Source organism: Helianthus annuus, chromosome 4 (assembly GCF_002127325.2).
Source record: "Helianthus annuus cultivar XRQ/B chromosome 4, HanXRQr2.0-SUNRISE, whole genome shotgun sequence".
NCBI lineage: Eukaryota > Viridiplantae > Streptophyta > Magnoliopsida > Asterales > Asteraceae > Helianthus > Helianthus annuus.
In genome coordinates, this window is record NC_035436.2 from 129,866,511 (window position 1) to 129,887,150 (window position 20,640).

Here is a 20,640-nt window from a genome sequence, read left to right on the forward strand (position 1 = left end):
GACACAGATCAAAACTTAGCTGACCCATTTACTAAGCCAATGACTCAAGAGAAACATGACCGTCATATGGATGCTATTGGGCTTAGATTAGCTAGTGAAATGTTTTGATTTAGTATTTGGATGTACGAACATCAAACAGTTGTATTCCTGTATTCATTTTGATTTACTAGTTAAATGCAATTCTTGAATCCTACAACTGTGTTCGATTTTGATACGTTTAATCCGTGAATCTTGTATTCTAAATTATCCGTAGTCGATCAGACTCGTGGGAACGACTCTGAATTAAGATTATTCTGATTTTGGACTCAAGGAATTGACTTCCAAATTCACAGGCTTCATTATGAATGATGCTGGATGTAACTCGCATCAAATCATCTTCATGGATCTTAGTCATAAGATGTTTTGATTTGGGCATACTCATTTAGTATCCTCTGACCTGAGATACATACTAGAACTTCCGTTTACTAAAGACTATTCTTTGATCAGTGTCAATCGCTGTCGCGTAACTGCCAGTCATAAAGGCATTGGTTGGGAGTGGTTCTGAAGTTCAGTGGGAGTTGTATGTGGTCAAGATGGGATTCTGTACTCTTACATTATATGTAACAGTTAGACATCTGGGCGCCCTCGTTGATTCAAACTGGTGAAGTGTAAGGCCTTACCCAAACTTACTGTGTGTTTGATTGGACCACTTTGATTCTTGAACGAGAACGATAATGATTGAACGCCATATGAGATTGAATCTGATCCATGTCTCATGGTTCAATTGATGTCTTTTACAGAAGGGATAGATGACAACGATTGCCATAAGTCTATTGTCTTCAAGTAGCAAGCCATTGCTAAAGGGAAGATACATTGGTTAGTGACTTTAAAGTGTCATGACCTGTTGGGGGCAGCCATGTGTAGCTAGAGCACCGCTGGCTGTCTGCGTTGAGATCTTATCAGAGACCGTCCAAGTGGGAGCTGTTGGATATTTATGTCCGGTTCGATAAGTCAACGCTGCCGACCGGGTCTTGACCCGTAAGAGTTACACCGTGGTCAACGAACTAAAATCCACTTAACTGATTTAACTGGTAACTACGAACGATACGCGTGTATTGAACTGAGAGACGGGTTCGTAAATCGGGTGGGACAAGAATTCTCTTGTATCGCCATTTGGCAAGCACCTAGATTTCAGCCAATGGAATTACATGCAAGGAATCTTTTCACCACTTGTCATCCACCTAACTTGTGGCCAATCAAAACACATGCAATTTTGCATGTCTTACACTTGGCAAGCATACAAGTTGTCCATGGCCTATAAATATGGGTCTTGTTTTGAGAAGAGTAACACACACAAGGTTGCAAAACTCTCTCAACTCACACACCCACAACCGGTCCCCACCGCCTCGGTAGTCCGCCGCCGCCTCGCCGGTCCACCTCGCCGCCGTCGCTCTCCGCCGGTCGCCGCCGCCCGCCGCCGGCCACCACCGCCGAGACCCGGCTCACATTCGCGTATCTCTCGTTCGTGTAACTAGCATTCGTTCGTTGAACCTCGGTGTCTCAACCGGTTATTTACTAACCGAAGGTATATCTAAACCCCCTATGGTTGATGTTCTATTTCGTGTTTGCATGTTGGTGACCTTGTTCCATCACGGGTAATCCTTGGTATAAAAGTGTTTATATTAGTTTTGTTACATACGCTTCCGTTGCCAAAAATGTGTATACTTTTTTTTCTAGTTAAAGTTTATTTTGAATAACCTATTCTACATGCACTCTTTTGTCAAAATGTTTTGACTAAATCCTTGTGACAAAATAAACACATATTTAATATGAACCGGGTTCATAAAATAAAACTAAAATATATACCACGGAAATCCATCAGCAACTTGGCTCTTTTTGTTTACATGCGAATCTATGGGCGGACCCAATTAATAGGTAACGAGTCAAGTTATTCGTAGTAGCTCCCTTCTTTCTTAACCAAGTCGCAACTTTGACCGGCCGGATTTGGATGGTCCGTCAGGGGATTAAAGGAATAACTAGAATAAATTTAGGAACATCTGGAGATGGGTATGATCGGGTGGTTAAGCTGGTGGCACGATAATACTCTAATGGTCCGTTAGTGATCCAAATTTGTCGTTCAAAAAAAAGTAGGGGTGTGCAAAAACCAAAGCATAACCGAAAACTTAATTGTTAACCGAAAAAATTAACTGAAAATTGACCAAACCCATTAGTTATGGTTAAACAATCTTCACCGGAAATGAACATAATTTCTAAAATATATAATTCAAGTTGGTGAACATTAAATTTTTATATTTTAATAGCTTGCAATATTTGTTGTTACTTGGTAATTAGCAGGGGCGGAACCAGAGGGGGGTCAAGAGGGTCCGTTGACCCTCCGGTCACCGGAACTTTTAGAATTTTTATTTATAAAATTTGAGTTTTTGAAGAACAATCATAGAGATGGACCCCCTAATTTGAACCAGTATAGAATATAAGCTTATGATGACCCCCTAACTAAATCGTTCTGGTTCCGCCACTGGTAATTAGGTTATGGAGTCTTAACTATTGTTGTTGTTTATTTATAAATCATATTTTGTGTTTCTAGAAACTAACAGGGATCGTTCGGGTTTTGTAGTTCGTGTCATACTTTGTAAATTTATTGATTTGTTCTTCATTTTTCAATAAGATGTTTTCGATTATGAACTCACATGAACCATGCATTTTACCATGTATAACCTAGTATAGAACATCATAATCAAACCATTTTCAGTTTAAACAAAGCAAAAAAAATAAAAATAAGAACAAAAATACATTGGACAATCAACCAAAAATAACTAAAACTGGTTTATAACCAACGGTTAACGGAATCATGCTTAACTGACCATTGGTTATAGTTATGGTTAAGTAATTCTCCAAAACCAAATTTCGGTTATTGTTATTGTTAAGGTTAAGCCTTCATAACTGAACCGACTTTGGATATCCCTAACTAAGAGGAAAAGAGCCATGAAAACCGGATAAAAAAAGCAATATTTTCTAAAACGGACCTCTACCCGTTATTTTAAAAATTCACAAATAACGTTTTTTTTTAAATATGACATGTTCTAACCCAAACAAACCCGTTAAGACTTATTACCCCGCCTAAACAAGTAACCCACCCCTTTCACAAGTTTAAGAAATCAAGTTGCATGGTGGGGGTAACAAAGCAAGTGTGATAAAAAGACAAACCATCGATAAAACCAAACTCATTTGGCTACTTCCTTCCTTCCTTCCTCCTCGAACCACCCTCGCGCCCACCTTTTACCTTCAAATTCACCCCTATAAATCTTTTCATATCACTCCTCATTTTTCCACTTCAAATTCAACAACTCAATTCCATTTATCATCATCAATGGCTTCCGAACAAGAATCCTCAACTCTAGACCTCATCCGCCAACACCTCCTCATCGACGACGCATCCTTCTTTCAAACCTACCCTCAAACTTCACCATCAACTAATGGTAACGTTGAAACTAATTACCGTAATACTTTAAAAGAACGAAAACCCGCTATAAACATCTCAATTCCCTTAGTGGCGGAAAGAATACATTATAGAGGAGTAAGACAACGGCCGTGGGGAAAGTTCGCAGCCGAAATCCGTGACCCGAATAAAAAAGGAACACGGGTTTGGTTGGGGACGTTTGACACGGCCGTACAAGCAGCTAAGGCGTACGACCGTGCAGCGTTTAAGCTTCGTGGTAATAAGGCGATATTAAATTTCCCGTTGGAAATTGGGTGTTCGCTGGTGGAGGTGAAGAGTAGTGGGCGGAAAAGGGTTGTTAGAGAGACGGAACTAGATGTTGAACCCTGGAAACAACCGAAAGTTGAGCCGGAAACCAAGGTGTGTGACGTCGTTAAGACAACGGATGGGGGTGGTGTTGTGCCGTTAACACCGTCTAGTTGGACGGCTGTTTGGGATTTTGGTGAGGGTAACGGGAAAGGGATATTTGAGGTGCCGCCGTTATCACCTTATCCTGATATGAAGTTTTCGTCTGGGTGTATAGTTGGTTAGATAAAGGGCTTCTAACGGTGTTTGGTTACTAAATTCATTTTATTTATTGATTATTTTTATGATTTTGGATTTCAGTCATTTCACTTTGTTCGTTTACTAGGGTAGTTAGTGTAGTTTCTACTAAAAAGGACAAAGCTCATTATATCATTGTTTGTAGTGGGTTCGTTATTGTAATTTCTAAGTATTTTGTATTGTTGTTAAATAAATTTGGTGAGACTAAAGTATAAGTATAGATTTGGTGATGAATTGTAAGAGCATTCCCATCCAGTCCATCATATGTAGTGTGTGGGGTTTTTAAAATGTAAAGAGTATAAAAAATGGTTATGAGTGGAGGGGAGAGAAAATATTACTGTTCATCTGTATATTTGAGGGGACACTATTCACCCACTATAATTTTTTAATATATATTAAAAGTGGTTGTGAGTGAAGAGAGAGAAAAATGTAATATATATTGAAAAGGAGAGAGAAAAAGTATTTGTTTTTAGTGGAAATATATTGATATAGGAGTTGTTTTTTTGTGAAACGTATGTATATTTTTAGTGGATTGGATGTGAATACTCTAATAGATAAGATACAGATATTAGCTTGGTGATTTGTCAAATGTATAGAAATTGTTCGACATAATAAGTTTCACCAAGCCATAAGCTATTTGGAACTATGACACTAACTAGTAACCACAATAATATTTTTAAGTGCAAGTCACTTTGATCGGACGGCAAGCGTGAGATAGTCTATTGTGCGTGTCACATTGATGTTAGGATCGGTTTATCAGAGCTTCTTTAAGTGCAACTCATCAATTGGGTTACATAGGAGGTGTGATTACAATCCTTGTGATTCGTCGATATTTTAACATTTTTTTACCCGGTTTTTTTTTTTTTTTTTTTTTTTTTGTACTTTTCATACTTTTCTCCTTCAACTGTCAGTATTAACACTTATAAACTTCTTAACTTGAGTAAATTGCTAAAATAGTCCCTAACGTTTGTTCACATTTGCTAGATCCATCCAAAAAAAGATTTTTTCTCATATGAACCACTGAGGTTTCAAAAAAGTTGCTAAATCCATCCAAACTTCAGGGACGATTTTAGCAATTTAATAAAACAAACTTTTTTTGGATGGATTTAGCAAATGTGAACAAACGTCAGGGACGATTTTAGCAATTTACTCTATTTTTTTATTTTCATCTTTTTATTATATCTCTTAATTAACATAAAATCTATTTATTTTCATCTTTTTATTAAATTTCTTATTTAACATAAAATCTACTAGTTTTTTTTTTCTTTGAACGACGAATTTCTACAACAGGCGATAGATTCGCACCTGCTTTTGCAGGCCCTCCACCCCAATCTGGCCAAGACTATGTTGTCTTAACCGGGCTCATGCTTGGTATCAGAGTTTGGCTTGGCGCTCCCCGACAAAATTTCCAGCCCACTGCCATATGCGAGTAGTTGCACCCTCCACAAGAGCCGAAAACTCTCTAGAGTAAATGCACTGTAATAGAAAACTCGGGTGTGCTCTGCGGGTTTCGAACCTGTGACCAGGCCTTCACCCACTTCATAATAAAGATTAATCATTTATATTTTACAATTATGAATACGGTTTTATATTTATAATCATCTAACCAAGTCTTTTAAAATGTAAACATTTTACTCATTACTAATCCTTTAATAAAGTTAATTATACGACAAAATGTTTTCAACGGTTTAATTTGTTACCTGTTTTGCAAGAACGTGTATTTTATTTTATAAATGAACAAAAAAATACTGGGTGAAGGCCTGGCCAAAGGTTCGAAACCCGCGGAATACACCCGAGTTTTCTATTACAGTGCATTTACTCCAGAGAGTTTTCGGCTCTTGTGGAGGGTGCAACTACTCGCATATGGCAGTAGGCTGGAAATTTTGTCGGGGAGCGCCAAACCAAACTCTGATGCGAAGCGTAAGCCCGGTTAAGCAAACATAGTCTTGGCCAGAGTGGGGTGGAGGGCCTGCAAAAGCAGGTGCGAATCTATCATCTGTTGTAGAAATTCGTCGTTCAAAAAAAAACTAGTAGATTTTATGTTAAATAAGAAATTTAATAAAAAGATGAAAATAAATAGATTTTATGTTAATTAAGAGATATAATAAAAAGATGAAAATAAAAAAAATAGAGTAAATTGCTAAAATTGTCCCTCACGTTTGTTCACATTTGCTAAATCCATCCAAAAAAAGTTTGTTTTATTAAATTGCTAAAACCGTCCTTGAAGTTTGGATGAATTTAGCAACTTTTTTGAAACCTCAGTGGTTCATATGAGAAAAAATCTTTTTTTGGATGAATCTAGCAAATGTGAACAAACGTTAGGGACTATTTTAGCAATTTACTCTCTTAACTTTCTTTAGACTTTATAATCGAGTTTTACGTGTTTATTTTTATACACAAGTGAGTATAAATTCAAGTTGATTTACAATTCAATGTAATTTCTTCCCGAAAACTAGTCGGGTCAAATATAATATGTTGGTGAATAGTGACTTAAGGTTTTTTTATTGTCCTTTTGTACTTTTTGTAATTTTATCCATTAACTTTCAGTATTGACATTTATAAATCTCTTAATTTTCTATGGACTTTGTAATAGAGTTTTACGTGTTTATTTTTATTTACAAGTGGGTATAAATTCAAGTTGATCTACGATTCGACGTTATTTTTTCCGGGAAATTAGTCAGGTCAAATATAATATGTTCTTATGCTTATTATTATGTACGTTTACGGTTGATCTACGTTTTGATGTAATTTAATTCCCAGAAATGAGTTGGGTAAAAAATAACACATTTTCGTATTGTCCTTTTGTACTTTTATCCCTCAACTTTCAGTATTGTCACTTACAGACCCCTAACTTTCTATAGAATTTGTAATCGAGTTTTACGTGTTTATTTTTATGTACAAGTGGGTATAAAATCAAGTTGATTTACGACTCGACGTTATTTTTTCCCAGAAATTAGTCGGGTCAAATATAATATGTTTTTATGCTTATTATTATGTACATTTTTTGTTGATCTACGTTTTGACGTGAATTATATTTTATTTTTCCGGAAATGAGTCGGGTCAAATATAACACGTTTTTGTGCTTATTTTTATGTACGATGTACGCTTTTAGTTGGTTTTTGTTTTGACGTCCAAAAAATTTTAGAACGGTGCGGCAACGTGCGAGGCAGTTTACTAGTTATCTCTCATTCATAAAAAAAACTGAGTAAAATATTGTTTGTGGGTTAATTTGATCTATTATGAAAGTCGAAAAGTAACATGTTTTAAGACTATATGGTGTGGAGTGGTTTGAAAAGTGGGCGTTATTCGACAAGTGGTCGACACATCAGCGCGCGTTAGAAACAGGGCGTGGTGCAAAAACAGAGAGGGGGGGGGGGGTCCATGGAAATGTGGGCGTTATTTGACACATGATACCCATTTTTGTTATTTTTATTATTTAAAATCATAAAATATGTAGTTAACTTTTTAAGGGGAATTGGCCTGTAATAATCCCACCTGGAACTTATTGGCCATTAATAATCCCACCTCAGAATATTCCCCCCCACCAGTCCCACCTTTCACCTATTTTTCCTACAATGGTCCCCCGTTAAAAAAACTTAACGGGGTTAAGCTTTTTTCAAATTACAAACATATTATTTAGGGCTTTTGATTAGAACGACGATACGAGTCCATTGATGTAAAACTTGCCTCGAAACGTGCTCCAAACGATGAAAATGACGCTTCAATTCGGGTGTTTAAATTTCCAATTAACCAAAATCAAGTCACTTGGAGCACCATTTCGAAGTAAGTTTTACATCAATGACTCGTATCATCGTTCTGATCAAAAGCCCTAAAAATTATTTTTTAATTTAGAAAAAAGCTTAACTCCGTTAAGTTTTTTTTTTAACGGGGGACCATTGTAGGAAAAATAAGTGAAAGGTGGGACTGGTGGGGGGAATATTCTGAGGTGGGATTATTAATGGCCAATAAGGTCTAAGTGGGATTATTACAGGCCAATTCCCCCTTTTTTAATGCCTATATAATAATTAAAAACAATAAAAAAAGATTACATAATGTAAATAAAAAAAAGATTACATAAATTAAATAAAAAAAGATTACGTAAATTAAATAAAAAAAGATAAAATAATTTAAATTTAAAAACTACATAAAAGGTAGGTTCGCAAGAAGTTGGTTGTACGTCATTTTGTTCGGATCGAAGTTGCGGACCGGTTTAGAACCTTAAGAAGAAGTGGTGTTCGGTGTTGGTGCATATTATGTATGGATGTCACTGTGCGAATAGACTAGATAGATCGTGTGTTAAATAGTGTATAGTTGAGATATGAACACATGACTTTGGAGAGGACGAGATAGGTTCGTACGGATGTAACACATCCGTATAGATTTAATTTCGTAAGGATGTAACACATTCGTGCAAATGTAACTATCCGCACCGACAAGCACATCCGGACGGAAGTACTCGTCCGTCCCAATCTCACATGTATATATAGTGTTGTGTGTTCGTTAGTTGTTAACTTTTGGGAGTTTGGCTGGAGATCTCTCCAGCCGGTCAACAATGTATGCTCTTTCTATATTAATGGAAGTTTTCTACTTACGACTATTCTTACGAGACTTCTACCGAAATAGCTTTATCCTATCCAAACTTCTGTATAAACCCGCTAAATCCTGAACTCTTAATTGGTATTAGAGCTACGGTACCGATTCAATCGATCTAACAGTTGATTGAATCACCTACGCTCAAGATTTATGGGTTTTTAGACAAAAAAACATCAAATTAACGGTCAATTCACGGACAAAAAGTAAAACTGAAACCACATGATTGATCAATAATGAATTTTGACCTAGTTTGTGGAAGAATCACCATCAAATTCGAAGAACTAAATATTTTAGATCGAAAAATGTGAAAAGTGAGTTTCGTATGGATGTAGCACATTCGCACGAACGTGTTACGTCCTCATGAACATGTTACGTCCTCACGAATGGCTCGTCCTCACGAAAGACTCGTCCTCTCGGATGAGTCATCCTCACGAAGAGTCATTCGCTCGAGGACTCTCACGCACGAAAGAGACTGTTTGATGAATTCACCGACAGAATGTTGATAGACAGTGGGGTAGTCACGGAGACCTATTCATAAGGAGTATCATCTGGTGAAGTGACTATTAATGGGCCAAAATTGTTAAATCCGTAAGAAACCTGAATTTGCCTATTTTAAGGGGGAAATTCAGTGATGAGTTTAGAGAGGTCAGAATTTGCAAAAATGAGGGGGAATAAATATCTAATCAAAATATACTGAAATTCCGGAATTTTTGAAATTCAGACGTGCAACAGTATTCGGTTGGTTCCGACTTCAGATTGTCTGGGGATGCATAGGATCTGGTTTGGTTAGTTCATGATCATAGGAAGTTTAGATTCTACATATCATGGTCAGATTGATGTCTTAGGGTTGAGTCTCGAGTCTTCATACAAGCCGGTTAGCAAGATTAGCGTCGAACCATCAATGCAAATCTGAATCATCAATTAAAGGGGAATTATCTGAAGATATCAAATGCTTGATTGATGTTGCTGAATATTCAAACACGGCTCTCATATTTGAAGATCAAGATTCGACAGCGATGGCCAAGGGGGAATTTGTTGGCGCATATTATGTATATCCACCACTATGCGAATATACTAGATAGAGCGTGTGTTGAATATTGTATAGTTGAGATACGAACACATGACTTTGGAGAGGACGATGGAGGTTCGTACGAATGTAACACATCCGTGCGGATGTAATTTTGTAAGGATGTAACACATTCGTGCGGATGTAATTTCGTAAGAATGTAACACATTTCGTAAGGATGTAACTACATTCGCACGGACAAGCACATCCACACGTAAGTACACATCCGTCCCAATCTCACATGGATATATAGTGTTGTGTGTTCGTTAGTTGTTAAGTTTTGAGAGTTTGGCTGGAGAGAATGCTGATGCTCTCTCCAGCCGGTCAACAATGTATGCTGTTTCGGTATTAATGGAAGCTTTCTACTTACGACTATTCTTACGAGACTTCTACCGAATTAGCTTTATCCTATCCAAACTTCCGGCTAAACCCGTCGGATCCTGAACTCTCATTCGGTACTTCGCCCATACCATAGGGGTTGTTCGGATCAAAGTTGCGGTTGTGTGAATGCATTTTTTAATAAAAAGCTGATAGGTTTTATAAAAATGAAGGTTAAAATGGGTCTGGGTAGAGGAGATTGAGGTGAAAGGTGGTGAAAAGGTTGTGTTTTTTATATAGGTGGGTTAAAATATATTTTTTTTAATTGAAAATCTTTTTTTTTTTAAATTGTGTCGTCGGGGTCCAACAGCTATAAAGACATACCAATCACCAAACCCGTTATGACTTATTACCTCCTTTGCCATCCATTTCTCGAGTTCTAGGTGAGATGGATGAAGCAAGTTGCATGGGATGATAACAAAGCAAGATAAAACCAAACTCATTTCACTTTATGCAGATGCTTCCTTCCTTCATCCCCGAATCACCCTCTCTCCCACCTTTCACCTTCAAATTCACCCCTATAAATCTTTTCATATCACTCCTCTTTTTTCCACTTCAAATTCAACAATTCAATTCCATTTAGCATCATCATCATCATCATCAATGTCTTCAGATCAAGAATCCTCAACTCTAGACCTCATCCGCCAACACCTCCTCATCGATGACGCATCCTTCTTTCAAACATACCCTCAAACTTCACCATCAATTAATGGTAAACTTGAAACTAATTACCGTAATACTTTAAAAGAACGAAAACCCGATATAAACATCTCAATTCCCTTAGTGGCGGAAAGAATACATTATAGAGGAGTAAGACAACGGCCGTGGGGAAAGTTTGCAGCCGAAATCCGTGACCCGAATAAAAAAGGGACACGGGTTTGGTTAGGGACGTTTGACACGACCGTACAGGCCGCTAAGGCGTACGACCGTGCAGCGTTTAAGCTTCGTGGTAATAAGGCGATATTAAATTTCCCATTGGAAATTGGGTGTTCGCTGGCGGAGGGGAAGAGTAGTGGGCGGAAAAGGGTTGTTAGAGAGACGGAAGTAGATGTTGAACCCTGGAAACAACCGAAAGTTGAGCCGGAAACCGAGGTGTGTGACGTCGTTAAGACAACGGATGGGGGTGGTGTTGTGCCGTTAACGCCGTCTAGTTGGACGGCTGTTTGGGATTTTGGTGAGGGTAACGGGAAAGGGATATTTGAGGTGCCACCGTTATCGCCTTATCCTGATATAAAGTTTTCGTCTGGGTGTATAGTTGGTTAGACCATGTGTAGTGGTGAACAAACATAATGCCCCTATCATGGGGCATTATCCGACACGTGGCATCCTACTCAGCGTTGGGGCATTATAGCAAAAGTGGCGTAGTGGGGCATTATGCCAATAACGCCCCTTCCAATTAGAAAAAAAAAAAAAACAAAATGGTCATGTGTATGCTTTCGGGTCCTGTGCATGTTGTCATTACTCCATTGGCTAGTCAACAAACAACAAATGCATGTTGTCAGGGCATTTAAAACAAAAGTGAGGTTGTCAAAAGTTGTCAGGGAATGCTCAAAACTGATTGGTTAAAACCATATGTGCATAGCGTTTTAATTAAAACGCCAAAACGTTTTTTTTTTTCAAAAATCACGCCCCAAAACGCCCCGTGTAATGGGGGTTTGGGCGTTATATGGCGTTATTTTTGCAATTTAAAAAAAAAAAAAACGCTCCACTACGGACGGTCTTAGATAAAGGGCTTCTAACAGTGTTTGTTTACTAAATTCATTTTATTTATTGATTTTTTTATGGTTTTGGATTTCAATCATTTCACTTTTGTTGTACAAAGGCACATTATATCACTGTTTGTAGTGGGTTCGTTATTGTAATTTCTAAATATTTTGTATTTTTATTAAATAAATTTGGTGAGACTAAAGTATAAGTATAGATTTGGTGATGAATTGTAATAGATAAGATACAGATATTAGCTTGGTGATTTGTCAAATGTATAGAAGTTGTTCCACATAATAAGTTTCACCAAGCCAAAAGCTATTTGGAACTAGGGCTGACATATCGTGTATACCCGTACCCGATAAGATACGACACGATAAGACACGATACACGAAAGGCCATACACGAACACGACACGATAAGATTTCGTGTCCTTTTTTTCAAACACGAACACGACACGATATACACGAAAATTAGCTGTTAATACCTGTTAACGAACACTAAAAAATCAAACTGTGATTAAAAAAAAATCAAACTGTGATTCACACATTGTTTATGCTATTACAGGAACCTTAAAGTCCTAAAAAAGGGGCCTGATCCAACAAAATCCAGTTTTTAGTTTCCGAAATGAACTAAAAGTATCCGACTTCGATTTTAATCAACAGTTCTTATTCAAAATACCCAAACCATTCAGCTGCACATACTGTTATTTGTTCCAATCTTCAACTCCGAATCAAACCGAACTTCAATTTAGATTCAGATCTGATATCGGCAAATCTGAAACGATTTTTTTTTTTTAAACAACAACTCATATACAGATCACAAACAGTCCAGTCAAACTTCTTCGTTAATTAAGACTTCTAGAAAAAAAAACTGCAACTTTATACTCTTAATTCAAATCTGAAGAACTTTGATACGAATGAAGTCTGTGATTCGCAAATATGAACGGTTACAAAAATATCATACCGACAACAATGTGCGAATCTAAACTAAACAATGTGTGAATCTAACTGAACAATCTGCGGATCTAACTGAACAATGTGCGAATCTAACTAGTTTTAACTGAAAGTACTTATGCTTACTTTGAACTGCCGGAGTGCTATGCGTGGTGGATGGCCAGCGGTGGATGCAGGCGGACATGGGAGGATCTTGATGCCGGTGCAGTGGAGCGGTGGATGCCGGATTGCCGTGGTGCGGTGGATCTTGATGATGTCGGCTGCAGTAGTTGAGAGAGTTGAGAGAGATTAGGTATTAGAGTTTTCTTTTTTTTTTAACTAAAGAAGGAAATAAGGAATCATGTTCCATCCATCCATATACCGTGTACATCATATATTTTTATTTAATTAAAATTAAAACCTTATCATGTCTTAACAGGTATATAACAGGTAAACAGGTACCTGACCTGTTTAGACACGAAAATTAACAGGTTGTTTCGTGTCTACCTATTTAGTACACGATACCTGTTAAGGTCATACACGATACCTGTTAAGGTCGTGTAGGTTCGTGTCGTGTATTCGTGTAAAATTGCCAGCCCTATTTGGAACCATGACACTAACTAGTAACCACAATAATATTTTTAAGTGCAAGTCACTTTGATCGGACGGCAAGCGTGAGATAGTATATTGTGCGCGTCACGCTGATATTAGGATCGGTTTATCAGGGCTTCTTTAAGTGCAAGTCATCAATTGGGTTACATTGTAGATATGATTACAATCCTTGTGCTTCGTCGATATTTTAACATATCTTTTACCTGTTTTTTTTGTTTTTTTTTTTGTACTTTTTATACTTTTCTCCTTCAACTGTCAGTATTAACACTTATAACCTCTTAGCTTTCTTTAAACTTTGTGTTTGAATTTTACGTGTTTATTTTTATATACAAGTGAGTATAAATTCAAGTTGATTTACAATTCAATGTAATTTCTTTCTGAAAATTAATTGGATCAAATATAATATGTTGGTTAATAGTGACTTGAGGTTTTTTTCTTGTCTTTTTATACCTTTTGTACTTTTATCCTTTAACTTTCAGTATTGACACTTACAAACCTTTAACTTTCTATAGACTTTGTAATAGAGTTTTATGTGTTTATTTTTATGTACAAGTGAGTATAAATTCAAGTTTATTTAGGATTCGACGTTATTTTTCCGTGAAATTAGTCGGGTCAAATATAATATGGTCTTATGCTTATTATTACGTACGTTTACGGTTGATCTACGTTTTGACGTAATTTTTTTCCCAGAAATGAGTTGGGTCAAATATAACACATTTTCGTATTATCTTTTTGTACTTTATATACTTTTTTGACGTGTACATTGTCAGTTGCGTTAAAACGCTTCGGTTGATCGTTTCTAGTCCGTTTTTCGATATGATTTCGACTGTGATCCTAAAAATAGGAAACGAACATTAATTTTCTAAAAGCGTAGAAGTACAAAAATACGAGGCGTTACACTTTTATCCCTCAACTTTCAGTATTCACACTTACAAACCCCTTAACTTTCTATAGAATTTGTAATCGAATTTTACGTGTTTATTTTTATGTACAAGTGGGTATAAATTCAAGTTGATGTACGACTCGACATTATTTTTTCTAGAAATTAGTCGGGTCAAATGTAATATGTTTTTATGCTTATTTTTATGTACATTTTCGGTTGATCTACATTTTGACGTAAATTATATTTTATTTTTTCGGAAATGAGTCGGATCAAATATAACACGTTTATGTGCTTATTTTTATGTACGATGTACGCTTTTAGTTGGTTTACGTTTTGACGTAAAAAAAATTTCAGAACAGTAAGGCAACGTGCGGGGCAGTTTACTAGTTGTGACTCATTCTTAAAAAGACTGAGTTAAACATTTGTTTATGGGTTAATGTGATCTATTATTAAAGTTGAAAAATAACATGTTTTAAGACTATCTGGTGTGGAGAGGTTTGAAAAGTGGCCGTTATTCGACAAGTGGTCGACACATCAGTACGCGTCCGAAACTGGGCATGGTGCAAAAAGGGGGGGGGGTGTGGGATGGTCCGTGGAAGAGTGGGCGTTATTCGACACATGACACCAATTTTTTGTTATTATTTTTATTATTTAAAATCATAAAATGTGTATTTAATTTTTTAATACCTATATAATAATTAAAAACAATAAAAAAGATTACATAATGTAAATAAAAAAATTACGTAAATTAACTAAAAAAAGATTACGTAAATTAAATAAAAAACATAACATAATTTAAATTAAAAAAATTACATAAAAGGTAGGTTCGCAAGAAGTTGGTTGTACGTCATTTTGTTCGGATTGAAGTTGCGGACCGGCTGAGAACCTTAATAAGAAGTGGTGTTCGGTGTTGGTGCATATTATGTATGTCTGTGATGTGTGTCGGTGTGTATATATTTTTGATGAGTATTTAAGCCCCTTTTTTACACTTTTAGCCAAGTTTTAAATTTATAAAACACGATATTCACTAACACTAAACACACATATGGGCAAGTGCACCCATCGTGGACGTAGTATAGTGTTGGTAAGATACCGAGGTCGTCCAAGGACACAAGAGCTTTTAATACCGGTTTATCCTCAACGTCTAATCAAATCAAAAAGTTAGAAAAATGTTTTAAACTAAGAAAAATAAAAACTAACTAAATGCTAAAAATAAAAATAAAATAAAAACAGATAGACAAGATGAATCACTTGGATCCGACACGTGTATTAGTATAACCTTTGATTATTTTCGCACTTTTGCACTTGTTTAAGAGATTATCTTAGTTATTGTAGTAGGCCCCTCTTTTGAAGGCGACGTTACCCTCAACCCAGTAGTTTGAGTCAACAAGGATACAATCCTAAAGGGTCGGATTATTGAAAGATAATGAATTAAGTTATTAATGCAAATTGTGGTAGGCCCCGCTTTTGGCGGTGACGTTACCCTCGGCTAAGTAGTCTGAGTCAGCAGGGATACAGTCCTAAATAGCCGGGTTATAGTATTAATAGTAGTTAACTTATGAGGGGGTCAAAGAGTTTGGATCCCCACCATCCAATACCTATGGGCATTGAAGGAGATCCTACTAAATTTGACCCAGGTCCCAAGCAGGACCTCTAAACGCTGAACAAGGGCAAGACCCTTACCAAACCGTTCCCTTAACCCCCGACCAGGTAGCCAACATACCTCCTTATAGACCGTGGAGATATGAATGGTGAAAATCTTTTATTTTATATAGACAGTAAAATAATGCCAAGACACCACGGACAAACGATAAGGAAAGATCACCTTCAACATAAGTAACTAGTTATTAAAGTCATTAATACAAAACCAAATAAAAAGTGCAAAAGATTAAAAATAAAAAGTATTATACTAAACACTTGTCTTCACCAAGTGATGTAAGAGACTTAGGCAAACATGGCCTTGATTGTCAAGAACTCTTACGATCAATCTTGGATCCCGAGACGACTCACACACTCTACGATGGACAATGGATGATGGTGGTAGATGATGGTGTTATGGTGGTGGTGGGTGGTGGATGAAGTGTGAGAGAGGTGGTGTGCCAAGAGATGAGAGAAAATGAAGCCAAACTCCTCTATTTATAGGCTGGACACGGCCCCGTGTCCGCTGGACACGGCCCCGTGCCCGTCTGACATTCTCTCTCTTTATTAATTGTAATTGCGAATTACAATTAATGCGCCTGCTGTACTTTCACCACGCCCCCGTGCCCGATAGACACGGCCCCGTGGTGGGCAATGGAAGCTTCTACTGGTTTGTCTTTTCTGCTGCTTCTTGGGCACGCCCCCGTGTTCGCTGGACACGGGGCGTGTTCAGACTCTGTTTCTTCTCCTTTGCCTTGGGAGGTGCCGTTGAGGGTCCGGGCAGTCTACTTTTGTTCCTTTTCTTGTATTTATGCTAGAATTAGTTGTCTTTTTGCTTCTTTTGTGATTTTGAGCTCATTTAATCCTGAAAATGCAAAAGGAAGACAAAAACACTATTTTTCCAACATTAGTACTTAAAAAGGGTTAGTTTTATGCCTTAATTGATGTGATTTATATGTTGTATTTTACACACATCAAATACCCCCACACTTGAACTTTTGCTTGTCCTCAAGCAAAACTCTTTAAATTTGGCTTACACTCCCAAATGGAATAGGTAGAAGAGAATGTTTTAGGTTGTCCTAGAGTGTCGGGAAACCAAGGTCTTTATAAGTTTTATTTTTATTTATTTACAATCCTATTCGTTATGATTTATTTTGAACTTTTCATAATATAAATTACTTATTTGGGCATAGCATGCCTTATTAAAATTCCATTTATATACAAGTTCACATACCTCACGGGAGATCACTCAACACTCGGCCGAAGGTGTATATTTTAGTGAATCACTCGAGAGCGGCATGGAACTTACGCCTTCCATAGGCTTGCCAAGCAATCAATCCTCCTCCTTTTTAACTTTTTACCTTTGTAAATATCAAGAGGACTTTTGGGGTGAAGGGTTAGGCTTGGGTAAAAGGTGGGTGGTTGGGTTAGTGGTTAGTAAAATGCGCGAAAATCGTAACAAGCGTCGGTTTTCGTGAAGTACCTTGTTTTTAGTGACTTTTTATTTTTGAACTATTTCTCCAAACAAGCTTTTATATAGCTTTTGTTTGTTTTTGACTTCATTACTATATATATATATATATATATATATATATATATATATATATATATTATTTTTAAGGTCGTCACATAAAAAGGTGAGTTTACGAAAAAGCGAGCTTGTTACTAAAATAAAGGGTGAAAAAAAATAAAAAGGTTTTTGGTGGGTAAAAAGGGTTTTGGGGTAATGAAATGAAAGGTTTAGGCTCAAAGGGGCTATCTAGGGGGATTTTGGGTAGGTGATAAAAAAAATGAAAAATAATGGTTTTGAAAGAAAAATGGTTAGTCCTAATGCCTCCATCATTTACTTACTTGGGTTTAAGTTGGTAAGGACCGGGAATGTATTGTCGTGGCAAGTTCTAGATTTGTAAGAACCGAGCGGCTATTCACACAAGAAACGAAAAATGAGCATTTAGTCTAAATATGTATATTTTTATGCTCAATAAAGGCTCAAAACTCACTTTTGTGGGAATGGGTTTTTAATGTGACCAAGTATATATAATCAAATTTTTAACTAGACTTGTTATGCCGTTTCATAATTTACTTATGTTGGTTCTTTTTTTTTTTTTTTTTATCACGACGCTATCGGTTGTAAACTTGTAAAAATATAACCTTTTTAGAACTTGTTATTCCCAACTTAAACTAAGACAAGTAAATAAAAAAAAATTGAAAAAGTTTTTGAAAAAATTTGGGGTGTTTAGCGGTTCCAATAGAGTTTTGTGTAAGGCTTGTGTTTAGGATTTTGCAAAATTTCAAGGTTTTAGCATCCCCCTACACTTAAATTACACATTGTCCTCAATGTGTCCAAAAATAATGTTTTTGGTTGATTAGAATGTGAAAAAGTGGGTTTAAAAGCAAAGTTTTGTGTTACTGGCATCCTGGACACGGCCCCGTGTTGACCGGGCACGGCCCCGTGGTCAAGTGCCAGTAACAAAAATTAGAGAATTGAAACAGAAGCCTGGACACGGGGGCGTGTCCGCTGAACACGGCCCGTGTCCAGTTACCTGAACTGGGTGATTTTCTGCAGGGGGCTCAGCACGGGGCCGTGTTGGTTGGGCACGGCCCGTGTTGAGCCTTCTGTGATGGAGATTTTTGTCGGGTTGCTCTGTTCTTCTTGCATGGTTCCATTTTTCTCGTTCCCTTTTTCATCCATTACCACCATGAGTGTGTTTTATTCTGCAAAAACTAAAAGATTAAACTAAACTAAGGATAGTTCCGCGGAGTGCCTCCGTGGTGCGCCATGTTTATAAGGGTCCTTGGCTAGACCCGAGTCGAGGTTATATATCTTCTGAGTGGGATGCCTGGCTTCCCATGTTACACCGTCGGAGAGCGGCATCCAGGCTCGAATCAATAACCTCCATGTAATTGACTGGGTCGTCGTCCTCTATTCTCTTCCCAACTCCGAACTTCACCTCATCATCCCCATACCTCAAAGTGAGTGTCCCGTCATTCATGTCTACCACTGCTTGTGCCGTGGCAAGGAAGGGTCTCCCTAGTATAAGGGGGACTTCGGTGTCTTCCTCCATATCGAGTATGACAAAGTCAACTGGATAAACGAATCTGCTTACCCTTACCAAGACATTCTCGATGACACCTTGTGGGAACTTGACGGATCGATCAGCGAGTTGTATGCTTATTTTTGTAGGGCTCGTGGTTCCCAAGCCAAGCCTTTTGAACATTGATGAGGGCATGAGGTTAATGCTAGCCCCTAGGTCGGCCAAGGCATTGCGAACGGGTGATTCCCCTATTGAGCATGGAATCGTGAAACTTCCGGGATCGATTTTCTTTTGGGGTAGTTTATTGAGTACGAGGGCAGAGCATTCTTCGCCTAAATTAACTAATTGCAAATTTTCAATTTTCTTTTTATGGGTAAGGAAGTCCCTCATAAATTTAGAGTATTTGGGCATTTGGGTTAGGACTTCGATAAAAGGAATATTGACATGTAACTGTTTTAACAGACTTTCTAATTTTGCGAATTGCTCATTGGTCTTTTGACGAATTAACCTACCGGGGTACGGAACTCGAGGAGCCTTGGTAGGCTCTGGTGATGGAGGAGAGTTCTTTTCCTGCAGAGGTGTTGGCATCGTTTCTTCCGTAGGTGGCGGTACTTCTGCAGGCCCTACGGTGCGGTTTCGTAGTGTGATGAGGTGAACTTGCGCCTTTGGGTTTGTTTCGGTATTGCTAGGTAATGCGCCTTGCGGTCTCTCGGAAAAGTTTTGAGCTATTTGATTTATTTGTTTTTCTATGTTTTGAATGCTAGCTTGTTGATTCCTAAAATTAGACTCTAATTGTAGAAATCTTTCCGAGTTTTTCTTATCAGTGTCAGAGACGAGGCGAGATATAGTATCTTCGAGCCTTTCTCGTCCACCTTGTTGTTGAGTGAAATTTTGTGACTCATTTCTTGATTGCTGAAAGTTTGTTCGTTGGGTTTGTTGGTTACTACTATTGCCGGGTTCCCTCCAACCAAGGTTTGGGTGGTTTCGCCATGCTTGGTTGTAAGTTCCCGTTGGAGGACCCGACGGCCTAGGTCTATTATCAATGTAGTTTACCATTTCTTGTTGATCGTCCGTTTCTTTCATGCAACTCCAATTTTCATGTGACCCACCACACCCTTCACAAGCCATAACCGAGACGGTTTTTGTCATTTCTAATTTTTTTATTTTTGAAGAAATGGCCTCGATTTGGGCTTGTAAAGAAGTGCTTTCGTCGACCTTATGGGCGCCCGGGGCGATAGACTTATTTCCCCGGGGGGTGTGCCATTGAAAATTGGTTTGAGCAATTTCCTCAATCTGATTATATATTTCATGTGGGCGTCGGTTACCTAAAAGTCCCCCGGAGCTAGAATCAAGTGTCTGCCTAGTGTGTGGCAACAATCCATTGTAGAAAGTGGATACTTGTTGCCATATTGCGAGGCCGTGATGGGGACACTTGCGTAATAGCTCCTTGAACCTTTCCCAAGTTTCATATAAGGATTCCCCGTCCTCTTGTGAGTATGTATTAATTTCAGTCATTAATTTAGCAGTTTTAGCAGGAGGGAAATACTTATATAGAAATTTTTGGGCTAGTTCATCCGAGGTGTTTACCGATCCAGTTGGGAGGGCGTTGAGCCAAGCTTTCGCTCGGTCTTTTAGTGAGAATGGAAACATACGGAGGCGGATGGCGTCGTTTGATGCTCCATTGATCCGAAAAGTATCACATATTTCTAAGAAATTAGTTATATGTAGATGGGGATCCTCGTCCGCAAGCCCGTGGA

The 20,640-nt window shown here is 37.7% G+C and overlaps 2 protein-coding genes, 1 long non-coding RNA gene and 1 other non-coding gene across 4 annotated transcripts; 3 read left to right on the forward strand and 1 right to left on the reverse strand.

Annotated features, from left to right (window-relative positions):
• Nucleotides 1–1,710: 1,710 nt before the first annotated feature.
• Nucleotides 1,711–4,257, forward strand: LOC110936841 (ethylene-responsive transcription factor 5). Its single transcript, XM_022179249.2, has one exon. The coding sequence runs from the start codon at nucleotides 3,368–3,370 to the stop codon at nucleotides 4,025–4,027; it is 660 nt and encodes a 219-aa protein (XP_022034941.1). The 5' UTR covers nucleotides 1,711–3,367; the 3' UTR covers nucleotides 4,028–4,257.
• A 6,178-nt stretch (nucleotides 4,258–10,435) lies between these two features.
• Nucleotides 10,436–11,395, forward strand: LOC110934860 (ethylene-responsive transcription factor ERF105). Its single transcript, XM_022177602.2, has one exon. The coding sequence runs from the start codon at nucleotides 10,488–10,490 to the stop codon at nucleotides 11,337–11,339; it is 852 nt and encodes a 283-aa protein (XP_022033294.1). The 5' UTR covers nucleotides 10,436–10,487; the 3' UTR covers nucleotides 11,340–11,395.
• Nucleotides 11,396–12,275: 880 nt separating this feature from the next.
• On the reverse strand, nucleotides 12,276–13,079 carry LOC110936840. Its single transcript, XR_002590320.2, has 2 exons — nucleotides 12,863–13,079; nucleotides 12,276–12,557 (listed from the first exon to the last, which is right to left on the reverse strand). It is a non-coding gene; the product is annotated as an uncharacterized LOC110936840 (long non-coding RNA).
• Nucleotides 13,080–20,297: 7,218 nt separating this feature from the next.
• On the forward strand, nucleotides 20,298–20,404 carry LOC118491896. The gene has a single exon (XR_004892341.1). It is a non-coding gene; the product is annotated as a small nucleolar RNA R71 (small nucleolar RNA).
• Nucleotides 20,405–20,640: the final 236 nt, after the last annotated feature.